Source organism: Cephus cinctus, unplaced genomic scaffold, assembly GCF_000341935.2.
Source record: "Cephus cinctus unplaced genomic scaffold, Ccin1 Ccin1_scaffold3082, whole genome shotgun sequence".
NCBI classification, from domain to species: domain Eukaryota; kingdom Metazoa; phylum Arthropoda; class Insecta; order Hymenoptera; family Cephidae; genus Cephus; species Cephus cinctus.
In genome coordinates, this window is record NW_014334457.1 from 206,481 (window position 1) to 228,124 (window position 21,644).

At 38.1% G+C, this 21,644-nt stretch overlaps 5 protein-coding genes and 1 long non-coding RNA gene across 13 annotated transcripts in view; 3 read left to right on the plus strand and 3 right to left on the minus strand.

Moving 5' to 3' along the window:
- The window catches only part of LOC107274398 (glycogen-binding subunit 76A), a 15,345-nt gene extending 14,704 nt beyond the window's left edge, over positions 1-641 (minus strand). The window contains exon 1 of the mRNA XM_015753496.2: positions 336-641. Within this exon, the coding sequence (XP_015608982.1) occupies positions 336-476 (141 nt within the window). The 5' untranslated portion in view covers positions 477-641. The remainder of the gene's footprint in view (positions 1-335) is intronic.
- LOC107274400 (protein FAM69C) overlaps positions 1-4,754 on the plus strand; it is a 5,242-nt gene extending 488 nt beyond the window's left edge. Inside the window, exons 1-5 of one of the 2 annotated variants that reach the window (XM_015753504.2) lie at positions 992-1,377; positions 2,739-2,899; positions 3,022-3,709; positions 3,847-4,063; positions 4,159-4,754. In XM_015753504.2, coding sequence (XP_015608990.1) covers positions 1,228-1,377; positions 2,739-2,899; positions 3,022-3,709; positions 3,847-4,063; positions 4,159-4,178 — 1,236 coding nt within the window. In that variant the 5' untranslated portion in view covers positions 992-1,227 and the 3' untranslated portion in view covers positions 4,179-4,754. Of the gene's footprint in view, positions 1-991; positions 1,378-2,738; positions 2,900-3,021; positions 3,710-3,846; positions 4,064-4,158 lie in introns of those variants that run through there. The other variant, XM_025091672.1, reaches the window with a different exon arrangement.
- A 216-nt stretch (positions 4,755-4,970) lies between these two features.
- On the minus strand, positions 4,971-7,358 carry LOC107274404. 4 transcript variants are annotated; one of them, XM_015753513.2, is made up of 5 exons: positions 7,170-7,358; positions 6,833-6,941; positions 6,549-6,719; positions 6,339-6,475; positions 4,971-6,204 (listed from the first exon to the last, which is right to left on the minus strand). In XM_015753513.2, exons 3-5 carry the CDS (start codon positions 6,658-6,660, stop codon positions 6,037-6,039), a joined length of 417 nt encoding a protein of 138 aa, XP_015608999.1. In that variant the 5' UTR covers positions 6,661-6,719; positions 6,833-6,941; positions 7,170-7,358; the 3' UTR covers positions 4,971-6,036. The 4 variants fall into 4 exon arrangements, with proteins under 4 accessions (XP_015608999.1, XP_015609000.1, XP_015608998.1 ...); XM_015753514.2 differs by having other exon boundaries at positions 6,936-6,941; positions 7,170-7,357; XM_015753512.2 differs by having other exon boundaries at positions 6,878-6,941; positions 7,170-7,357.
- A 106-nt stretch (positions 7,359-7,464) lies between these two features.
- Positions 7,465-10,557, plus strand: LOC107274399 (protein arginine N-methyltransferase 7). Of its 2 annotated transcripts, XM_015753503.2 has the most exons (9): positions 7,465-7,942; positions 8,028-8,177; positions 8,240-8,461; positions 8,549-8,787; positions 8,854-8,983; positions 9,060-9,280; positions 9,356-9,914; positions 9,983-10,143; positions 10,249-10,557. In XM_015753503.2, the coding sequence occupies exons 1-9, from the start codon at positions 7,769-7,771 to the stop codon at positions 10,499-10,501; spliced, it is 2,109 nt and encodes a 702-aa protein (XP_015608989.1). In that variant the 5' UTR covers positions 7,465-7,768; the 3' UTR covers positions 10,502-10,557. The 2 variants fall into 2 exon arrangements, with proteins under 2 accessions (XP_015608989.1, XP_024947439.1); XM_025091671.1 differs by lacking the exon at positions 7,465-7,942 and having other exon boundaries at positions 8,056-8,177; positions 8,298-8,461.
- LOC107274403 (DTW domain-containing protein 2) lies at positions 10,022-11,895 on the minus strand. 3 transcript variants are annotated; one of them, XR_003061799.1, is made up of 6 exons: positions 11,678-11,895; positions 11,425-11,602; positions 11,082-11,300; positions 10,818-11,020; positions 10,247-10,322; positions 10,022-10,133 (listed from the first exon to the last, which is right to left on the minus strand). XR_003061799.1 is itself a non-coding variant. In XM_025091673.1 (5 exons), exons 1-5 carry the CDS (start codon positions 11,836-11,838, stop codon positions 10,616-10,618), a joined length of 888 nt encoding a protein of 295 aa, XP_024947441.1. In that variant the 5' UTR covers positions 11,839-11,893; the 3' UTR covers positions 10,525-10,615. The 3 variants fall into 3 exon arrangements, 2 of the variants coding, with proteins under 2 accessions (XP_024947441.1, XP_015608994.1); XM_025091673.1 differs by lacking the exons at positions 10,022-10,133; positions 10,247-10,322 and adding an exon at positions 10,525-10,742 and having other exon boundaries at positions 11,678-11,893; XM_015753508.2 differs by lacking the exons at positions 10,022-10,133; positions 10,247-10,322 and adding an exon at positions 10,527-10,742 and having other exon boundaries at positions 11,082-11,262; positions 11,441-11,602; positions 11,678-11,890.
- Positions 11,896-12,018: 123 nt separating this feature from the next.
- LOC112495362 lies at positions 12,019-12,463 on the plus strand. The gene is made up of 3 exons (XR_003061791.1): positions 12,019-12,198; positions 12,272-12,321; positions 12,402-12,463. It is a non-coding gene; the product is annotated as an uncharacterized LOC112495362 (long non-coding RNA).
- The last annotated feature ends 9,181 nt before the right edge of the window (positions 12,464-21,644 follow it).

The window sequence follows — 21,644 nt, forward strand, 5'->3', positions numbered from 1 at the left end:
GGGGGGGGGGGGGGGGGCAGAAAAAGAAAATCATAACTTATATTAAGAGGGGGATGCATTGGGTGAACGAATCAAAGATCTGAGATTTATAGCATCATTTGAAAAGCACGAGGGAAAGGGGATTGAAACATTTTTTGTATTGGAGTACAGTGAAAAAAAAAGTGAGGTTTGATGGGGAATCGTAGAAAAAAAATTAAATAATGTACAATAAGGGCAGGGGAGTATAAATGTAAGAAGGATCTGATCGATACTCAGGTAAAAAGGGGACAAAAGGAAGTTGGTAAATCAGGTCAAGGATCCTGTGCTGGAAAGGTGTGCACCCTCGCAAAATGTACCTGAAGGGAGTAAAGAAGTGCGAGAGTTTCATCGACTCTGAATTGCCGACCGTGCACGTCTGTGACGTCACGTCGTGACGTTACTGGACGACGGCATGATGCGTCTAACGATGCCCGAGACCAGTTGTCACAATATGACATTACGAATCAGTGATGTAAAACGTGCCACTGACACTCGAAAAGCAATTTCACGCACTGGCACCGCACTAATTATTTGATCGACGCCAACACGGTGAATAAGATGAAATGCAAGAGGACGTGTCGAAGCAAATGTTACACCCTCGTGTACTTGATCGAGTCTGTTGGTTCTCTCAATTCGTCCAATCCAGTCCGATCCATAAACTGCACCAAGCATACACGTATCACGAAGAAGCGCCAAAATCTGGGATCGAACAGAATAATGAATAAATTTAAAAAGTCAAAAATCCTAAAAAGTGGGAAAAACTCAAAACTGTAACTAAAAGCAGAAGAAAAACAAACTCCACGCAGAGATATATTCCTTCTATTTTATTTATTTATACTATATGACATGTGATCTGGACCATAGCGAACGAAGCCACAGGCTCTCGTAGATATTGATACGTCACTGACGCCACTCGCGCACCAAAATTCCCACCAGACGGGCGCAGTAGCGTCGCGACGCTTCGCGTGCCGCAGATTATACCGCATTCGACCTAATCCTGCAGTGAGTCTGGGCACGTGCCTCATTGACAGCAATACGTGAACGCGAAAATTCATAATTCTTAAACGAAAACGAAATGATAAGAGAGTCTATTGTATGCGTTGTATTTTCATCAGCGAATGATACCGGTGAAATAACAATGGGAAATGACATTTGTTATTGATAATTTGTCACACCTTTTAACGAAATCGGCTCCGCCGAACGGACGGGATGAATATCAGGCGTCTGCCGGGATTTATGTACCATTATAAAGTCGTGGCAGCGCTCTTGTTTTCAGTGATATTTCTAGTGATTTATTTTCTTTTGCATTGGGGCATCATGTGCACAAATCTTGAAGCCTGGCGGCATGTATCGAATGTGGTGAGTCCCTATTATTACGTAAGAACGTCTAAGGACAATCCAAAATACCCGGGTTCGGTATTTCGTGGATTTGTCAGTGCCATCTTTTGTCTGCTCCTGAAACGTTAAGGTTGGTGCTACATGGTGTCTACATATACGTACCATATACTACACACGTAAGCAAAAGTGTAAGGAAATTTTAGGCGCGAAAGTAATCGTGAGAAAACAAAATTTTCATTTCGTTATTGCGTCACCTTGAGGTGAGTTTGTACGTGTTTCAAGTAAAATAATTACAAACTTCATTCGAAAAATATGCGTGTGGATTAATTTTCCTTCAATTTCCATTGTTAGAATTTAATTAGTACATTGACGAACAATAAGTAATTAATATGTTGCTTGGGGAAAAAACATGTTCCCCTCTCGTTTGTCTATTAATGTATATTTATCAACATCCTGCCGGATGAGAAAAAGTTGTTTAAATCTTGACAATCAGTGTCGGCTAGACGGTAAATTGCGACAAATAAGTTAATCGCTCGATAGCTCCTCTTTATTTAGTACGGGGAGGAATTAATTTTTTAACAATCTTGAGGAAGTGGCAAAAGAAATATTTTTTCTTTTTCACTGCTGTAATACACCGATAACAATGTTATGTTATCTTTGAAATTTGTACGTACAGTAAACAAGACACAAAAATAATAACAAACAATTAAGTAACTTACACAAAACGAACATTACGTGAGTCAAACTTGCGTAATGATTGTACCACGTGGTACCTTTTACTATATTTTTTCTTTCTGTAAACGATGCACTGTGTAAGAATCGTCTGTATGATTATTCAACGCTCACGTGTTATATCGTTACAGTAAATCTTGGTAGTTTTTCAAAGATAATACGTTTTATTATCTGTTGTTTAGATCGCTCACGTGATAAATTTTTATGTACAATTATCGTTCTCGAGAAATTAAGAATATCTCACTATAAATAATTACACCAGTGCAATCAGGTCTGGAATGCAGTTTGCAGGGAAATTTAAGTAATACAAGATAAGACCGGCAGATGAAGCAAGAAAAATTCTTTTGAATTTTGATCACACGATCGTGTGGAATGTTCGTTGTTTCTGTTATATCAATATAAAGCGAATATAGTGCACATATTAGTTCTCTTATCTCATAGAAATTACTGGAGCAGACTGTTTATATTTGATGCAACACATTTCTTTTGGGCGAGTTCTGTTTGTATTTAATTATTTTTAGTTAGTGAGAAATGCACTGTCCTTAACCTAATTTTTATTACATATTTTATTTTCGTGAATGTACTTCTCATATTTAAGTCATAAAAACATTAATATGTACAGGCTTAATTTTTATATATAATGATTTCAGTGTAAAAGACATTCAGAGGGCATTGCTGTGGGAATCTTATGTGGTCCATTATGCTCGGAACGTGGAATTCACACGTTAGCTTGCGAAACACTACATGCCGGAAAGGAAGCCGTATTTTCCGCCCACTGGGAAACGACGCGTCTTGTATTCAAGTCATCGAGGTGCGCAGAATTACTTATTTTCGAAATTCAGTAATCCTCTTTCAAATTTGGAAAACTGTTATATTAATTATGACAATATTTTTGCAAAATTTTTTAATTTATCAAAAATTTATTTTTTACAGATCAAAGCAAAGAACTGATCAATTCGGATCAATATTTTCGGTCGACTCGTCGGCCGTAAAGCATTATCCATCTGAAGAGGATTTTAGAGAAATGATAAAGAGTCTTATATCAACTAAATTGAATCAAACGATTTCTAAACAGCAATTAGAGCGATTGAGTCGATTGCGCAATCATCATGTGGAAACAAATCCGGAAAAACGTCGCCTAGAAATGGAAAACGTATGGCCATTGTTGCAAGAGAACGAATACGTGATATCAATACTTTACGAAGATCGTGACGTGTTTCCACAATTGATTGGAACTTGCGGTACTTTTTACGCGGTGGAATACGTCAGTCCTATCGAAACGCCAACGACAATTTTGGCACTGTCAGATTCGAAACCCGAATGGGCCAAACGAGTGAAATTGGCCGTAATGATTTTGGATCTTCTAGAAGAGCTTGATAGTAACTTTCCAGAACCATTTCATCTGTGCGACGTAAAAATAAATCATTTTGGGTTACCACTTGGCGGCCAGAGACTAAAATTTCTCGATTTGGATGCTGTATTTCCAAAAACTGTCGTCAGCCGTCTGACGGCTGACAATAGCGAATGTGAGAGACACGAAGATTGTGATTATTTTGATTGTCGATCATTGTGTTCGGAAAACAAGCGCTGTGAGATTCCAGTTGTTAATAATAATATGCAGGTATTTATAATTAATTTTAAAAAATTATTATTATCATATCTATATTATTGTTACAGTAAATAATCATAATATCTTTATTAATCGCTAGTAATTTCTCGCTCTTGCGTTCCTCTTGGGTTTTTAATTTTTTCTTTCAGATCATCTGCGAGAAAATCTTTCTTGGGTGGACGCTTTCGGGCACCATCATCATTCCTGGTTTACTTATGTCTGAACATACTACTAGCACATTGGCTGTATTATTGAGACAGTGTGCAAATCCACAAATTGATTCTGTATATTTACCAAGAGCTGCAGTGGCTGACGATGTCAAAACGAGGCTGTACAATATGCTGAGTGAAATGGATCAGGAACTTAGTATGGCCACATAAACTTTGTGCCTGTTTGAAGTATTCTTGTTTTTTGTTCAAAAAAAACAAGGTGTTTACGTGAAGTAATGATTTTCTGTCTAGTGTCAAACAGAAATCAATGAACATGGACGATATAGTATGAAAAATTTGTAGAATATGAAAAGAGTTGCCTTGACAGTGAGCTTGCGAAAATGGAAGCTGAGAAATATGGATCTTAAAATTAATGAAAATGTAGAATGATTTGTCTTCAACGAAAAATTAGTAAATAGTGTGAGTGCTCGGTAAGTTCCTATTCGTGTATCCCGTTATAGTAGTGTCAAAATAATTTTCACGTAGAATGGATTAATTTTTGATCAACTTATGTACAAGGTCGACGTATACAATATCAACGACATGTATAATATCGTACATTTTTGCAACAACAAATTTCGTTGAAACTTATGATAATACTGTCGATATTTATGGATTCTACATGGTATTGATCGTATAAGTATAATGAAGCATATGAAATTTTTTTCCGAAATACAGAAAAATGCATTTCAATTTATAGACGGCACTTGGATCTTTTAAATCTAATAAAAAATATAAAGATGTCAGCCTAGCCGTCCTGGATAATGATATATGGAAAGTTATTGTCATTGATTATAATTAATAGATAGTGTGCCTACAAATATAAATTTGCACCAAACATAATTTAACTTTTTCAGTAGAATATTAATATTAAAGTTACATTTTTCAGGGTACATAATAGTCATGTACCAAAAATCTAGACATTTCGATATGAAAATAACACTTCCACAAATCAAATAAGTAAAATGTATTCAATAAAGTCATCCAAAAGCAAAAAGTGCTTACTGTGTCTATTTAAAGTCCAAAATCAGACCCTGACTAAGAAAAGTACATAGTGCGTCAAATAATGGCAATTACATCCTTTATTTAAATAATAATTCTAGGAGTTGGTTGTCAAAATGAAAACAATCAAAACAGTGAAGATGAGTTTTAATGAATTATAGTGATTTAACTTATAAAAATATTTGAACAATTCAAACAGTCAATGTGTTATACACTGACTTTTATGAATCTGATACAAGATACTGGCAATATTTTTAATCTCAACTTAATTGTACTATTGCAATAATGAGGTAAATTTCGGCGTCTTATTATTTCACAATTCGTTCACATTTTTGTGCAATTTTTGTATTTTTAGATTTAGCTTAAAAATCCTAAAATGTTGGAATAATGTGTAGGATGATTCGGGGGAAGTTACAAATTTCGGCAACGGTTAATTTTAACGATGGTGAGTGTGATTGATCAATAATTAAGATCATTGATCAATGACAATAATATTCGAATTCGACCAAGTCAGAAATGTTATCATCATTAGTTAATGAGCTTCATTGTTGCTGAAGCTTAGTCACACCTGAATTCATAACTTTTCGTGATGGATAATATTGGTATGAATGACCGTAAACGTGCACCGTCAACTGTTAGTTTGATTCACAATTTATCCTATATTGCTTTATATATCCATATCCTTTGTTATTAAAGTCCATACAACCCAAAGATCGTTTACAAAATTAAATTTTATCTTAATATTACATCTTGAAATTTCATTTGAGGAGGTAATATTTTCGAATACCTTATTTACACGTGCAAGTAATAAGAAAATTATAGATTTAAGTTTCTGCTACCTACATTCATTAGTCGTATGCATAATATTGGCCAGGATAATAAATAGTGATGCTTTCTGGCCACAGACCAGGACTATATCGTTTTCGCCACTCTACTTGTGGTTTAGCCACTTAGGTTACAAAACAGAGAGAAAACTATAAAACGTGTCTCTCTATTTTCTTCTTGAACTATTTCATTTTGCACACCGTACGTCGCCAACGTCTCTACTTAACACCCTCAATCGCGGTGTTACTTCTCATAGTGATCTTTTAGACAGTTTGCAATCATCTGCATGAAAATCAATCGTTTTCACGGTGGATGAGAGTCAAAGCCATTCAAGTTTTCTTGACCCAATGATAATTCGACTAACTCATTATTCTCATTGTATTCTTCATCATCCTCGCCACCAGAAATTGTTAGGTCTTCTTCGGAATAGAAGTGACTGTCATTTAATGGACTACATGGCACAACTTGCTCCTATAAAAATTATATAAATTTTCGGTTACTTGAATTCACTTGGATATAAAAAGGCACTAGGCATTTAGTATTTTGGCGTGCGTATTTAATTTTGACACAAGAAATATGTGTGCTTTTAAAACTAAGATACTCACTTTGAGACTACAATCATCTATATATGATAGAACTTCTAATTCACTGTCACTGAAAATTTCCTCTTCAGGTTCTTCAAGCGGTTCCAAAGGAAGCAGCATCCACTCGTGATTAAAGCTAACAGTTATTTCAGGAGAAGCTACAATTATAACTTTTGTCAGTTTTAAACAGTTCTATTATAAACTATTATTTGATTTAACTTTTATAGTTACCTAAAGGATCATCTTCGTGATCCTTTATATAATGTGATTGAACTATGTGACTTCCAGCTTGAAAGCCGCAGTTAAAGTACTGGTAATCACTTTGATATTGTGTCTGTTCCATTTTTTCAGAAAATCTTAAGGGTGGCCAGAGTGTACAAAGATTTTGACAGTTTAACACCTCTGTAAAAACAAAATATTAATTAGAAATATATCCAGGTTAAGCAAATACTGTTATGCAATCTTAAACAACGTTAAGGGATCTTGTCAAAATTTGAATAAATTTTATTAATAACATTTCTCATCACTTAGGCGTTAACAATTGTTTATATAATACAAACAATTTTCATGTAATTTAAAGTAGGTTATATGGCTCTTGAATATGCAATATGATGACACCTTTATCTGTAATAAAAAAATTAATATAAGGCATCACTGCCTTCTTTTGGAGTAAATATATGATGCGTATATTCTTAAAGAGCTTTCGATTACAAAATTTTGTATCACTAGTTATAAAATGTAACCTCGTGCGACTACAATTCTGCATCATAACACATTTGGTGACTCTAGAAAATTTTTCTAATCGAAAGCGCTATTATTTTCTAATACATTTTTTTTAAATATAAGACTAACTTCAATTTTTAGTGACGTAATGCTGTTCCTCGAGTCCAGTTTGATGATTTTCAACTTGCACAAATTGATGCAACTCAACAGTGAAGTACGCGCAAATCAGCGCAAATACGCTTTCAGAATGACATCAGCAGAATGTAGACTCGAGAAGATTTTTCACACTCTTTGGTTCACGAGCAACAAATTAGTGGAGGAAAATCTTCTGCTGCGCATGATTTGCGGAAATTTCGGTCACGAGCGTCACGAGCGTCTTTAATGATAGTCACATATCATCAGGAGCGTACTTACTTGAGAAAGAAATGTTTTCCGGGTGCGGTCAGATTAATCCGAAGTTTAATATATTTTTGATGTTATAAATATAATTACTCAAAATTAAAGTGCTCCAAAATTTGTTTTGGTACACTTTTTTTTTTATTTTGTCTTGTTCAAATATATGTAAGACTTAATCTAATTATAGTTCGTGAAATATGACAATAGACTTCTTGACACTAAGAAACGCACGTGTCTTTTGAACTAACCGGCTTTTACGTGTGATAACGTACATTTATCATTGTGATCGGTTATACCTATAATTAAATCATTCATATGTCTATTAAGAATACATGTTGAAGACTGTTTTCAATCGTATTACACTTCTTCGCACTATGAGTATATTTACACAAAATTTGAATCCTATAACTGGGACTGTCAATTGGGAAGAAAAGGATCCTGATTATGATTTTCACCAGGAAGTAGCGAGATCAGCATTTGCTGATATGCTTCATGATCATGAAAGGGTAAATCTTCATTTATAAAATGCTTTTAAGGTTCACAGGATCTCTGGTAAAATATTTTATTAAAGAATATCATTTTTATTTGTAGAATCAGAAATATTATATTGCTTTGAAAGCTGCTATTAAGAAGAAGCATCAGGCTGGAGAGGAGGCAAATGTTTTAGATATTGGTACAGGTACTGGTTTGCTTTCGATGATGGCTGCAAAATGTGGTGCAGATTCTATTATCGCTTGTGAGGTAATTACTTCCACTGTTACTTACTTAGTAATCTATTTTAAAGTGCGTTGCTCTTATTCTAGGCTTTCAGACCTATGGCTAACTGTGCTAATAAAATAATAAAAGAAAATGGTTTTGAAGGAAAGATAAAGCTGATACCAAAGAGATCAACGGAAATGAAAGTAGGTCCCAATGGCGATATGACAAAAAGAGCCAACATTTTGGTAACTGAAGTTTTTGATACAGAATTAATTGGTGAAGGTGCTCTATCCACATTTCATCATGCTCAACAAGTCCTCTTGGAAGTAAGGGCAGTTTTTGAAATTTACTATCATTTTTATCAAGGTTAGTTATATTACTATCCATTGAGTATGCAATTTTTTCTGTATTAGAAAGACAGTATCATCGTGCCTAGTAGGGGTACAGTATGGGCTCAAGTTGTCGAAAGTTCTATGGTTTGTGCTTGGAACAGGGTTCAACCACTGTCTCATGGTGATGATAAAAAAGTTTTAATAGATGCACCGACTTCAATAAAAACTTGTTCTGGTGTATCTGCTGTACATGATCTTCAGTTAACTTATCTTCCACAAAGTTCTTTTAGACCTTTGTTACCACCTTTACCCATATTTAGGTACATTATCATGAATAGGCAAAAAAGTTAATAAATGTATATGATCTGACTGTGTCCTGTTTATAGATTTAATTGGTCTGGTGCGACTCCGTTAAAGTTTAATGAAAGCGTTTCCATTTGTGCCAAGTCTATTGCTTCAGGAGTCGCTCATGCTGTCTTTATGTGGTGGGAACTAGACATGGACATGGATGGTCAGGTAAATTAAACATCTGGAAAAGCATTGTCAAATATTTAATGTTTATCCTCTATTTATACTTATCTATATTTAAAAGGTATTACTAAGCTGTGCCCCAGTTTGGGAACATCCTGAATCAAAATTATCAAAGAATCTTTCTCTGGATCAACTGGCTGATCGCATACCATGGAGAGACCATTGGATGCAGGCTGTTTATTACCTTCCTGTAGCAAAGTCAGTTACTGTAGGGGATGAAATTACTCTTGTTGGTTCCCACGACGAATATTCTTTATGGTTCCAATTAAAGGACGAAACAAAGTATAATATCCTTAATTTTTGCGTTGGCTACATATTTAAAAATATTATCAATATCTTCCATATTTTTGTTTCTAGAATCAAAGAAAAAGTAGGCGAAAGACCCATCTGCGAATGTTGCGTTCACGTAGCTTTCTCCAGAACACGAATCGGTCAACTAAATGATGAAGAGCGTAATCGAAAATTTATAAAAGCTATTAAGAAAATGATCAAGCCAAATAAAGTTTGTGTCTCTTTGTCAGATGGCTCCTTGATTGGTCTTACAGCTGCGAAACTAGGAGCCAAGAAAGTGGTTGTTCTTGAGCCGAATTCTCTGTCTAGAAGAACGACAGAGATGTTTATAAAAGCTAATAATCTTTCGGAAAAAGTGCAGATTATAGATACTCCTGAACAACTACCATCGGCTGAAGAGGTTGATCTGATTGTCGGTGAACCGTACTTTGTCACCTCTATTTTGCCTTGGTACAACTTACGTTTTTGGTATCTGGCCTCCAAGTACCCTTCGAATATTCCGAGGATCCCAACAGCTGCCAAAATACTTGGTGTTGCTGTAGAATTTAAGGATCTTCATAAAATACGTGCTCCACTTGGCATTTGTGAAGGATTTGATATGAGCGCTTTTGACAAACTCGTTCAGGTATACGGTTTTTATTCTTTCTTAAAAGAATGCATATTGTAATATGAAATGGATTTGAATTTCTTTAGGACTCCAGTGATATCAGTGATAGTCCTGTAGAAGCACATCCCCTGTGGGAGTATCCTGCAAAGGCACTGGGATCTCCATTTGTCTTAGCTAGCTTTGATTTGACACAGGATGTGAATTTGTATAAACCGACTGAATTTTTGGATAGTGTTGCTATATCAAGGTTAGAATTGAAAAGAAAATTGTTACTATAAACAAAATCTTTATGTAGTGTCATATTTAAGTAGTAAGTTTTAGAAAAATGAATATAACTAATATTTAATTACAGTAAAGGATCCTGTAACGGTGTCGCTTTGTGGGTCGATTGGTACTTGGATTCAAATGTCATTGTTTCTTCAGGCCCTGTTAAAAAAATCCAGCCTGGATCAAGGATATCTTGGGATCCATATACGCGGCAAGGAGTTTATTTACTTCGAAAAATAAATGAAGTAACAGAACAAGACACTCTCTCTTGGTCATTGAAATTTTATCCAGCCGATGGAACAATGCAGTTTCATTTTAATACAGTTAGAAAACATTAATGATAGTTATAAGCAGATTTAAAAATAAAACTGTGTTTAATATTTTCTGAAATTAACTTTATTTTGTCCTCATGATATAAAAATTCTTCACTGTGTAACAATATATTTTATTGATTAAGGCTCCTCGGATAATACGCGAAGTTGCTTTGCTAGCCTTTTACCAATTAATTTTGGATAAGATTTTTGTTTTATTAGAAACTCTTTACTCTGATGTGTTACAGCACCATTTTCTAATTGAAATCTACACGTAAACACAATTTTATATTAGTTGAAAGTATATGTATGCAAGTAACTGATTATTTCTGTTTATGTTTACCTGCAGAGGTAATGAAGTGGACCCAGCATTTCCTCTTTAATTCTTGGTGTCCTTTCTAAAATGGAAAGTGCAAGTGCACCAGTCTCCAAAGTAGATAAGCACCCTTCTGTGGGCTGTGTTCTTATAACATATTCACTAGTTGATACTCCTACAAGCTTGCAAGCTCGTAAGAAATACAAAGCAGGGCTGGAGTGATAAATAGCCTATAGAAAACAGGTCAGTTACAATTTGAATTACCCAAATTTAAAAAAATAATTCCATTACTTTTGCTTGTGGCCAAGTACCATCTAATAGTACTAAATTGTACGGTTTCTGCGCATTAGTTCCAACTGGAGTAAGTTCATCCAAGGCAATAGCTCCAGGTGAAGGATAAAGTAAAACTGTATTCTCATCTTTCAGTATTTCTGTTAAACCTTCATGTTTTGGAAGTGGAAACTTTTTGCCCCTAAAAAAATATATTAATTTGGATCCTGACAAGGCAATCTATAAATTTGTATTTTTGGTTTTAAAATCAATATTAAATAATGCCAATGTATACTACACATGATTATAACGAGCCAAGAAATATATATTTAAGGATACCGTTAAATATCCTGACTTTTATTACATTTTTGATCCTGTACCTAAACGTCAGGCACTTGCCATGCTCTAGAGCAAGAGTGAGCATGGGTGCTGTTCGAAGACATCTTTTAACTTCAGCAGGATGCTGCAGAATGATCAATCTCGATGCTGGATTCAAAGGATTCTTTGGCAAACCTGGACACCAGCAAACTGCAACTGGCCTCCTGTTTAAAAATTCAATTAGCTTTAGAATATTATTTTAAATAATCTAACCTGCACAATAATTATGATGAGTGTACCTGCACTGAATACACTTGTCTCGCATATCAGGCGGATCTGCTGGGAGGCCTGATAATTCCTCCCACACTATGTCTTCATTCGTCATTATATATTTGTAAAATTTACGTGAAAATGAATACAAATATATCTTACTCCAATTTACTGTACCAAATCTAGTCATCAATTCATCACTACGATAATCTTCCTAACACGTTATTCTGTAACTTTTAGTTACCATTTCTTGATACAGTAGATATGTATCTCGTTTATGTATCGATTACCGTTGGTCACACTGGTAGGTTCCTACGTCAGTAATAATGAGCAACCGCCCAGATAGCGATTTTTTCGATGTCACGAAAAAATAATGTGCATGGGTTACATATGTCCGCTAGAAAGTTATCTGTAAGCTAACCCATGTCGGAAAGTCAACTTTCGGACGTCGAATATCTTTAAGATGCTTTTTTGGTGGACATATGTAACACATTCGGATGACTTTTTCGTAACATCGAAAAGATTGCTACCTGGGCGTTTGCAGTTGACGGTTAGTTAACGCTTTTGAAATTGTCGAGACTCATTTCATCTGTGACCGCGTGAATACGCAACTTCGCGTTTAGATCTCTGGTACTTGACCCCCGTGTGATGTGTAAATTCAACCAAGGAAGAAGTGTGTATCTAACTTTCTCTAGTGCAAATTTGTGTAACTAATATTGTGAGTACCAAGTGCATTATCAGGTTAAATTACAGAATCAAGTCGCGCGTACATTCTTCGACTGTCTGTTGGAAGTACGTAACAGTTGCAAGGTAAGGACAATAGCTAAATTTCTTAGACAATTGACAGAAATTGCTTCGCTAATACATTTGTATATGGATTTAACAATCTTCAATTATAGTTTCATATACTATAAGATTATGTTAATAATTTTGAGATAGAGCAGCGCAACCTTCAAGAATCGAGAAGGTTCGAAGGATAAGGAAAAGATGCACAGGGTGGTTACTCTGTAGGGGATTCTATTGGGGTGTGCTGTACATACGTAAAGGGATGACGGTATTTTTAATGGAAACCCGAAGGCGAGTTGAATAGAACGAGCTTTAGGAGTGGGAAGCGACACTCAGTTTCTTTGATCAATAATGAAACTTCTCTCCGACCATTTCTGGCTCATCCCTCTCTTCATCCCTCTTCGCCATCCGATTCGCTTGCACGTTCCTTTTCGCTTTCTCTCCGTAACTCTCAGCAACCCTTCTTTCTCTTCACGTTCCTCAACCAAGGGCCGCGTACTCTTTGCGATTTCACCTTCCGCCCGTCTGTCTTATCTTATACATTTTTAACCCTTATTTCAATGCTTCGCGAGGACGAGAAGCCTTCTCAAAGCGAAGGCAAAGTTCTAACAAGCCATGCTGCAGCCTCGGGCTGGTCTCTTTTAAATAATCCACCCTGGTCGCGATCACGTGACTATGAGGATGTCGTTTCAACCTCTTCTTCCTCCTTTTGTTTTTACCTTTTTTAGTCCACTGTCCAGTAGCTTCAGTCTCTTTTGTGCTAAATTCTAAAGAACAAAATTGTCTACTTTGAATAATCGGTGCAGCTGTACCGATGCCATTCAGATCCGGTTTCTCGTAACTTTCTTGTAAAATCCCCATTTACTCTATCTTCTTCCGTCGTTTGTGCAACAAAACAATGTTATCACACCGTAATATATGAACACAAGCTTTTCATTTAGTTCTCTGCATTGTAGAAATTTATAAAGTTTCTAACCAAACTTAACCCTTCAGTAAATGCGTTAATTCGTGGCTCATAAGAAATGTAGAAGCGTCGAGTCTGCCAGACCAAACATGTGCACTAGACAGTTAAAAAGTGCTATTACTTAATCTGATGTAATTTACTTTCAGCAGTAAGTGGCAATAGAAATGTTTTTATTTATGGTTATATTACTGGAATGCGAATACCGTGTTGTGTATTCTTGACAAATACGTAGCATCAATGATTCTCTTAATTATCTCTACATAGTCCTGACGTCAATTCCACTCAATGAACAATACACCAGGTACGTACATACAAAGCATGGCGCCCGGATGAAACCTGAAAGTTTTATAACGCAGGAATAATATCTACAGGTCATCAAACACGAAGAGACTTGCCGCAATTGTATCAGCGACAAATGGCCTTTAATTCCCATCCATCCTGCATATAATACAGATTATACAGCTTCCCAATTATACAGCTTGCGAAAACTTCGAACCGTCTCGTTTGGCAAACAAAGGAACAGGAATGAACGGCAGCTTTATTGACGTGATACAAAGAGGCTGAAAAAATACAAGAGAAGCGAATAGAAGGAAAAACTAAAAGAATGGTAATACAGGCTCTAATGCAAAAGAGGTTATGGCAGCGCTAACAAGAATTCGAAGGTGTTTTCCAATGGGAAGGAACGTCGGTTCATTGTTCGCATCGACGATGTCGGCCATCTTTCATCCCCTGATTGTAAGAGCCACAAAGGTGCTCGTGGCTCTAGCAGTTGTATTGGTTTGGAATATCCTGAAAGTATAAAATATACACCTATACGTACACCTATCTATATAATCCACCAATGCAATGTACCTGCAGAGATGTAAAATATTCTTAGTACGAGTAAATTGCGAGAAAGCCGAAACGCGGTATACGGAATAATGCTTAACAAGACGACTTGAAAGGGCGTCCGCCATTTTGAGTCAATACTTGAAGGTCTTTGCTCATTAAGAATATTTTACCTCTCCCTTGGTCTTCATCGTCTCTCTACACGCTAACTCTCAGGAGCTATTTCGAAGCACACCCGAACCCGACAGGCTTCACCCCCCAAACCAACCAGCTCGGTTATCAAGGTTCCTCTTTTACTCATCATCATTTTCTACCCGCTACCCTACCACCTTGCCTCTCCTCCAACTTCTTCTTCTTCTTCTTCTTCTGCTTCTAGTCCTTTTTTTTATTCGCCAAGCCAGCGGGCTCCCTCGAAGATGGAAGTTATTTACGCGGCACTCGGCACCCTCCATTGCAACCCCGAAGCATCTCCATCCCCCTTGTATCCGAAACGAACCACCCTTCCGAATGCCCACCCCCTCCCAGTCATCCTGCCCATGGTGCTACCGACAAATTCCGACTTTCTCGTTCGTAGCGCCCACCCTCCAACATTAGCCGTCCATCCCCTACGAGTACACGAGTTCAGGAGGGCTTCAGTCTCCAAGCCTCGATCTAACCTTATCGCCCCCCCCTCCCCCTCCTTCTGTCCTCTTCTCCAGTTTACCTTCTACAGGCACCTCTGGTATATCTCTGATTTCCACCCTATTCTGGTCTCTTCGTTCCCGTCCTGGTGTGCCATCCCCTTCGTAATCACCGTCCCATTTCGTGGCGCTTTTCCTAATTCCTACCCAATTCTGCTTTTAGCGTTTCAATTTATGCGCTCGGAACGATTCGTTAGTCGGAGAAGTTATTGGGTCGTCGTGGGGTGACTTTCTCACGAGGCTTGATGGGTACGAAGTATGCAGATATAGCAGCAACGTGTAGGTCACCTGACTTTCGATGGGTAACGTTCTCGCGGCGATGGTTTTTCTGTCTCGTAAATAACGGACGTCATTGTCATGTCTTTTGTCACGCATTTATTCATAGCTTGTCGGCCCCGCGCGTCGTGCTACATAATTCTTTGTTCTCGTGACAGTTTCGACAGAGGATTTTGACTTTTTATTTTGTTTTTTTTTTTACATCGCAGAATTTTTCATTTCACAGTAACGATTGCACGGCAGAAAGCTTCACTTGAAATTTAGGTTCAATTTATATCCTGATTTATTCCAAGTATTCGATCGGTTGAAAAAAACGGAAATTAGGCAAGGCTTACGTTTTATTTAAAATCGATAGTGTATCCTGATTACGATAGAAATTGTCAAAATCTAAAATTTTATAATTAATTAAGAAACACAACATTTTTTTTAATTTTTAAACTTAATATTTACATTCCATGTACCCTTGATCTATTTCAAATCACTTTAAACGAAGCTTCATTCAGAATTCCATCACAGTTAGTCATCAATGATTCCAATACGGAAAGCGAAGAAAAACGACTTTTTTTTCCCATTTCATACACAATTGCGTAACAGGCATCATTAAAAATGTCCAGACCCCGAGGACAGTGAAAAAGTGCGAAGCAATAAACCATAATGGGAAGAAAGGAAAAAGTCAACAAAAAAAAACAAGAAATCCCACGGTAAGGATTGATCAAAGGAAAACGTTACGCGAGAGCGGTAGGTCGCAATTGGCGCGACAGGCTAGACTGGTCCTATAGACAAAAGAGAACCGGGAGTCGAGTGTAAAAAATAAATGGAGCGTTACGCTCCCGTTTTCAATTGTATCAACTTTAACCCTTTCATTGTTTTTTTTTTCTTCTCCCAGAACCTTTCTATACGAACGGAACCGTTTGACCGGATTGGCTGGCATCCAACGTGGCGTACGTGTCCTCCCCACTCGGAATTGGAGTCTCTCGTAGGGACGAAAAAAATGGAAAACTATTGTTTTCGTGCAGCGTGCAGCATCAGTTGAAGCTGGTAAGGACCAGTGCGAGAAGCGCATATAATAAGCCCAAGTGAAACAAAAACTAGTCTCGCTAGGTAAAACAATGGAGGTTGGAACCCCGACTGCGTTTTTGCGCGTATATGCGTATACGCTTGTATATATATGTATATATATACGCGCACGCATGGGTCATATACGTACATACGTGGCTGGAATACGTGTGTGAAATTCAAGAACCTGTAGCGTTACAAGAACAAAACATGGCGCAGCTGCGCGGTGCATACGTTATTAGTCCTGGCTCTCCGTGTCTTTGGTATGCACGCATATGAGTATGTAATATAGATACGGGCATATGTGAACGTGTGAGATAGAAAGAGAAAAAGTTTCAAATGCTAAGAGAGGCCTTCATAATTCGACTTGCAGGACCTCGTATCCTATATGTTTAGAGGACTCGCTTTAGTCAACCCTTGGATGGATCTTTTCTCAGCTACCCTCCTTGACGGGGTAGTCTTACCATTCTCTTGTTTCTTTGTCTTGGTCCTCTCTTTTTTTTTCAGTGAGAAAGGAAACAGGTTATTTTTACGAAGGGTCGCGATATTAATTTTTTGAATGGCTTTTTGAGGCTGAGAATATTATTTTGGGGTTTGCTGGTTTATTAATTGATTCGTACGTCAGGAGTCTGTGCGTTCAGAGGACTTGGGTTTGGGGTCCTTTGTAAAACTGATATAGGAATTCTTCGCAGATGTGTCGTCCTTCAGGATTTTTTGGTCATCCCAAGGGACGACGGATGTCTGGACCGTTCGTAGGTTTATTTCTGTTTAGTGTTTTATGTTCGGTTTTTTTTTCCTTTCCTCTTTGTCTTCATCTTCTGGGTGGGACTCCTGCAGATCGTCCAGGTGTCCGCCGCGTGGTCCAGCCCTTAACCCTTAATCCTTTAGTAACCCTTTAACCCTTTCGGCCGTGCTCGCCGACGGATGCCTGCACCCATTTACCGATTTTGAAACAATGGTCGCTGGACCGCACCCCGGATGCGTACGTTTATTAAGTAATGTCCCCTTTGGATTGCAGCTGCCCATCTAAAAAAATGGACCTTTAATCTCTTTGGACCTTTTGTATAGTGGTACTGGCTATTTTATCGTACTGGTACCCACTTCGCGTGAAAAAGATAGAGCAGTCTGTAACGATATGATAATTAACTACTGTCTGGTTGTTGTCTAGCAATGATTTTGTTGATTGTTTCGAAATTGTTTAGATCGTTAATACAAATTACAAAATTTTGGAATTTCATTTCAATATCTCTTAGGAGTTATTCGTCTTTGTCGTTTTTAGGGGTAATTCGCTCTCTTATTTTTTTTTTTTTTTTGAATAATTATGTACGGAAGAAGTAGCTGAAAGCTTTGTGATAGGCTTGATTCGTCAATTAAATTTGGCTTATTTCAATAATTTTGAAAAATAATTTATCAATCTCATTAATATATCTGCACTAAACGATTGGATAGCAGCTATGACTTAATTTAATGTTACGTCAACTAAGGTGTTTCGTATTTTGAAAAATTAATAAGCTATTTTGACTTTTTAATTTTTTTACTTTTTACGTATGTTAGGTAAACAAAATTAACATAGATGCGTCATTTACACTGATATACAACCCTAATATGTAGTCTATTGAAATGAGTGATTTTAAACCTTAAAGAATCGTTCACACTGCCAGTTCAATTATTAAATCCTGTTTAACCCTGAGATCATGCAGCCAGCCAGAGGTATATTCAAGTTAAATGAGGTTTAATTATTAAATCGCACGGAAAATACACACACGTAAGTGTCTCTAAAACTCCTATAAATCCAGACTTCGTGCTAGACGGTATACTGAAAATTAAATTAACACGGCATTGAGCACAACTGTTTACAGCAATTTAAAGTACCAGTCAAGAAATATTCTTGACAGCAATTCTCACGTCGTGCTAGCTTATATTCAATTCTCCTTACACATATTACTTTTTCCGCATATAATTCGCGCGATCAATGTATATTCATCGAAATCGACGATCTCGAGCAAGTTTTTTATTGTAACTTGATGAGCATGGCGGTTCGGTTAGGAATTCCGGTTGGAAATTGGGTCCCACAGAACCGTCCACGTAACCTCGCCCCACCACATTGGCCAGCAGTAGGGTGGCCCTAACCCGTTCGTCATTCATACACAATGCAAGAGGCCAGTTCGAAAACGGCCGGCCATCGTGTCTCCACGCGAGATCCACGAGACATGAAATTCGCGGGTAAAAATCTAAATGTGGGAAGAATCGTCAATGGAAATATCGGAAGTGACGGGGAAAAAAAAAAGAACTAGGACATTTGCATATTGAATAAATCGGGTAAATTTTCAATGGAAAAGTGTCAAGCGATTAAAGTGTCTTTCGATTGTCCAACATCATTATTATTACTTAACGCTGGTCCATCTCATCCCCAGTAAATTCGCAATCTTGAAAGAAAATCCCTAGACCCGAGGCTGTGAATCTTTACCTCGTATTATGGAACCGGACGAGGGGGGAAGGAACGAACGAAAACTTGACTTGGGAATCCTCTTAAAGGCGTCGTCCTCGTCGTTGTCAAGACTGTCGTCGAACGTCGAAAAAACAATTAGCAGCCGTCTAATTGAGCCAAGGGATTTCGATCCAATTAAAGGCGCGAGTCTTTGGTGGTAAATTCGATCACGAGACTTGCCACAGTGACTGTCAAATTCCAATGGAAATGATTCTTGCTGACCACTGTCTTAATTATAAGACAATCGTATCGCCCTGGATATCTTGAGCGTCGTGATCCTCAGAGGCAGGAGGGCGAGTGCCATGAGGATGAAGAGTGTCGGGGGTTGCATCCCTTAAGAATGAATGTGTCGATAAGAAAAATCAGTTTGACGAAAGGGACGAGATTCTTAAAGCTTGTAGGGCTATGAAAACTATTAAGGGGGGAAAAAAGGAAGTAAGGGATGAACGTTATTATCCATTAAAAAGAGAATCGGAGTATTCGAGGTCAGATTGTCGAAGAATATTCAAGGGATGAAGGAGGGCGTCTTCACCACTTTTTTTTTTTTTTTTAACGACAAGAACGGAACCATTGATTTTGAATATATAATCCCGGGCATTTTATTATTCCTCCATCGGCGAGGCGTGGGAGAAGGGTGGCTGCATGGAGAGCCGAGATGAAGGATAGGGGATGAAAATACGAAGGGCCGCCCAGCACCCTCGATCTTGCTCTGCTTTTCAACCCCCATACGCCCTCGAGCTCGACCCTCGCTACCCCGGCCAGTTCTTGACGCGTGATTGAATATTTTTTAGCCGTGCCCGATTGGTTCGTCGTTGGCAGCGACGGGGCTGCCACCTGTCAAGCAAAAGAATCGCCATGGTAACCGGCGGTCGCCATCGGAGGGTGGTTCGGGGTGGGTTGGCTACAGAACCCCGTAGCCTTCCACAATTCTTAATACGCGCGGGCTGGCTCTCTGATGTTCCCTCTTGCGAAAGAGGCATGTCGAATCGCATTGGGTTTTAAAATTTATTTTTTTTCTACGTTTTCAGCTCCTTTGTTCTTCATTAATAATATCCAGTAGCGTGTCCCCGTGTATTCCGCGAGATTGAGAATAATAATTGGTGAAGCTTAAGTGTAATTATTTTTTTTTGTATTCTTAGACGTCACGTTTGGACACACTTGGGAAACTTTATTGCACGGCTGTTATTATCATTATTATTATTCGTCCCGTTAACTTTATGAACTTTATTTACCTTTTCGTTGTTATACGTTTACGAGGCTCATCCAGTTTTCAGGGCGTAAATACGTAGCTGCTTAGTCTCGGGAGACACGTTTTCATTATCGTCTCACAACCCTTTTAACGTTTAAGACCTTTTCGTATCTTTTTTTTTTCTTTTCTTTTTGTAAACCCAACCGCCACTTCATCTCACGTCGACCATCTATTATATCTCATTAATTATGATGTCACTCGGCGCGACGTCCTTTTGAAATTGAACGACCCACGTCGTTTCGTGGCTTAATGACTCATTAGAACGAACTGTGACGACTCGAATGTTATGACGTCATTATTAAAACTCAATGTCCGGCCTCATTCTCCTTTCACATTTTACGGCTCTTTTCCGATATTCGGTGCTTTTCGCCAATCCTTGCTTTTCGCCAACAATGCCCAGATAAAAGACATATGAAGCCTCTTTATTATTTTACGCACCCTCGCAATTCTTGCGGTTCGTTGTGCTTTGAGAATTATTTAAATACTCTATTGCATCAATTAATTATTACAAACTATTTGTTAATTTTATGTTCCGAGTTCAAACTATGATTTTATATTTAATCTTTTTTTTTGATCTCTTAAAAACGTTGTTGTTTTTATTTCCAGGACTTCTACCATTCCCATATTAATGTGTCACAACATACCCAGCGATAGTACATACAGAATGAGCACTAGACCGATTCCATGAAATCTTTCTAAGGAATAGTCGAGACCTCTGTGAGATCCTAAAAAGAGGAAATAAACAAAAAGTCCAATAGCAAGTTCTCATTCTCGTCGAAGGCAATTCCTCATTGTCCGCAAAGCATGAGTATTCGACGAAGCATGAAATCGGCGATTGGCGCGGAAGTCTGCACCTAGAAGGAATGAAGGAGAACGAACGGACGCCATTAATGAGTAAGGGTTGGTACGAATGAGGATTTCGATGTCAGAATGGAAAGGTACGAGTGCGAGTAGTAACGGCGGAAGATGATAGTGATTTTGAGGTTTGTAGCAAAGAGCAGAAGGCGAAGAGTCGAGCGGCGGTTTGAAAACACGAAAGGGAGTTGACGGAGGGAAGATGGAAGAAGATGGCGGAATTGAAACCGAGTGTACGGGAATGAAGAAGTTAGAAGATAGAGATGGAGAGGATAAAAATAAAGAGAGTGGAACCTTGAGGGGTTGAAGCGTCTGAAGTGAGGTCTCTGTAATGATCTTACGGCCGTGGCAACTTTTTTAATCAGCGCCCGGTTTAATTATACGGTCGATAAGGAAGGAAGGTGGCACCCTTCCTCATCTCTTACTCGATCCCCCAGAACCTGGGAGGGACCACCTTCCACCTTCTGGCTTTTCTAACCACCCTCCGCCGTACCCTCATCACCCCGTCGAATTCGGCCCTAACTAGGCACCAACTCGCAAACAAGATTTGACTTATTGCGCCCGAGCGATTCGCTTGCTCGTTCGCGAAGAAATCCTCGCTCGGAAATTCCGAAATACTTTTAATTAGAGGGTGAACCATCGTACCCTCCCCGTACCAACCCCCCCTTATCCACGTGCTTGTATTACCTCCGCACCTTCGTGCGGAGTGGAGAGAAATATTCCATCGATGATTGTGCTCGTGCTCTTTAGGGGTTCCGGGGGATGATGTGGTAGGAGTGGATGCGAGAGGCCTGAATGGGGTGGTATTGGGGGG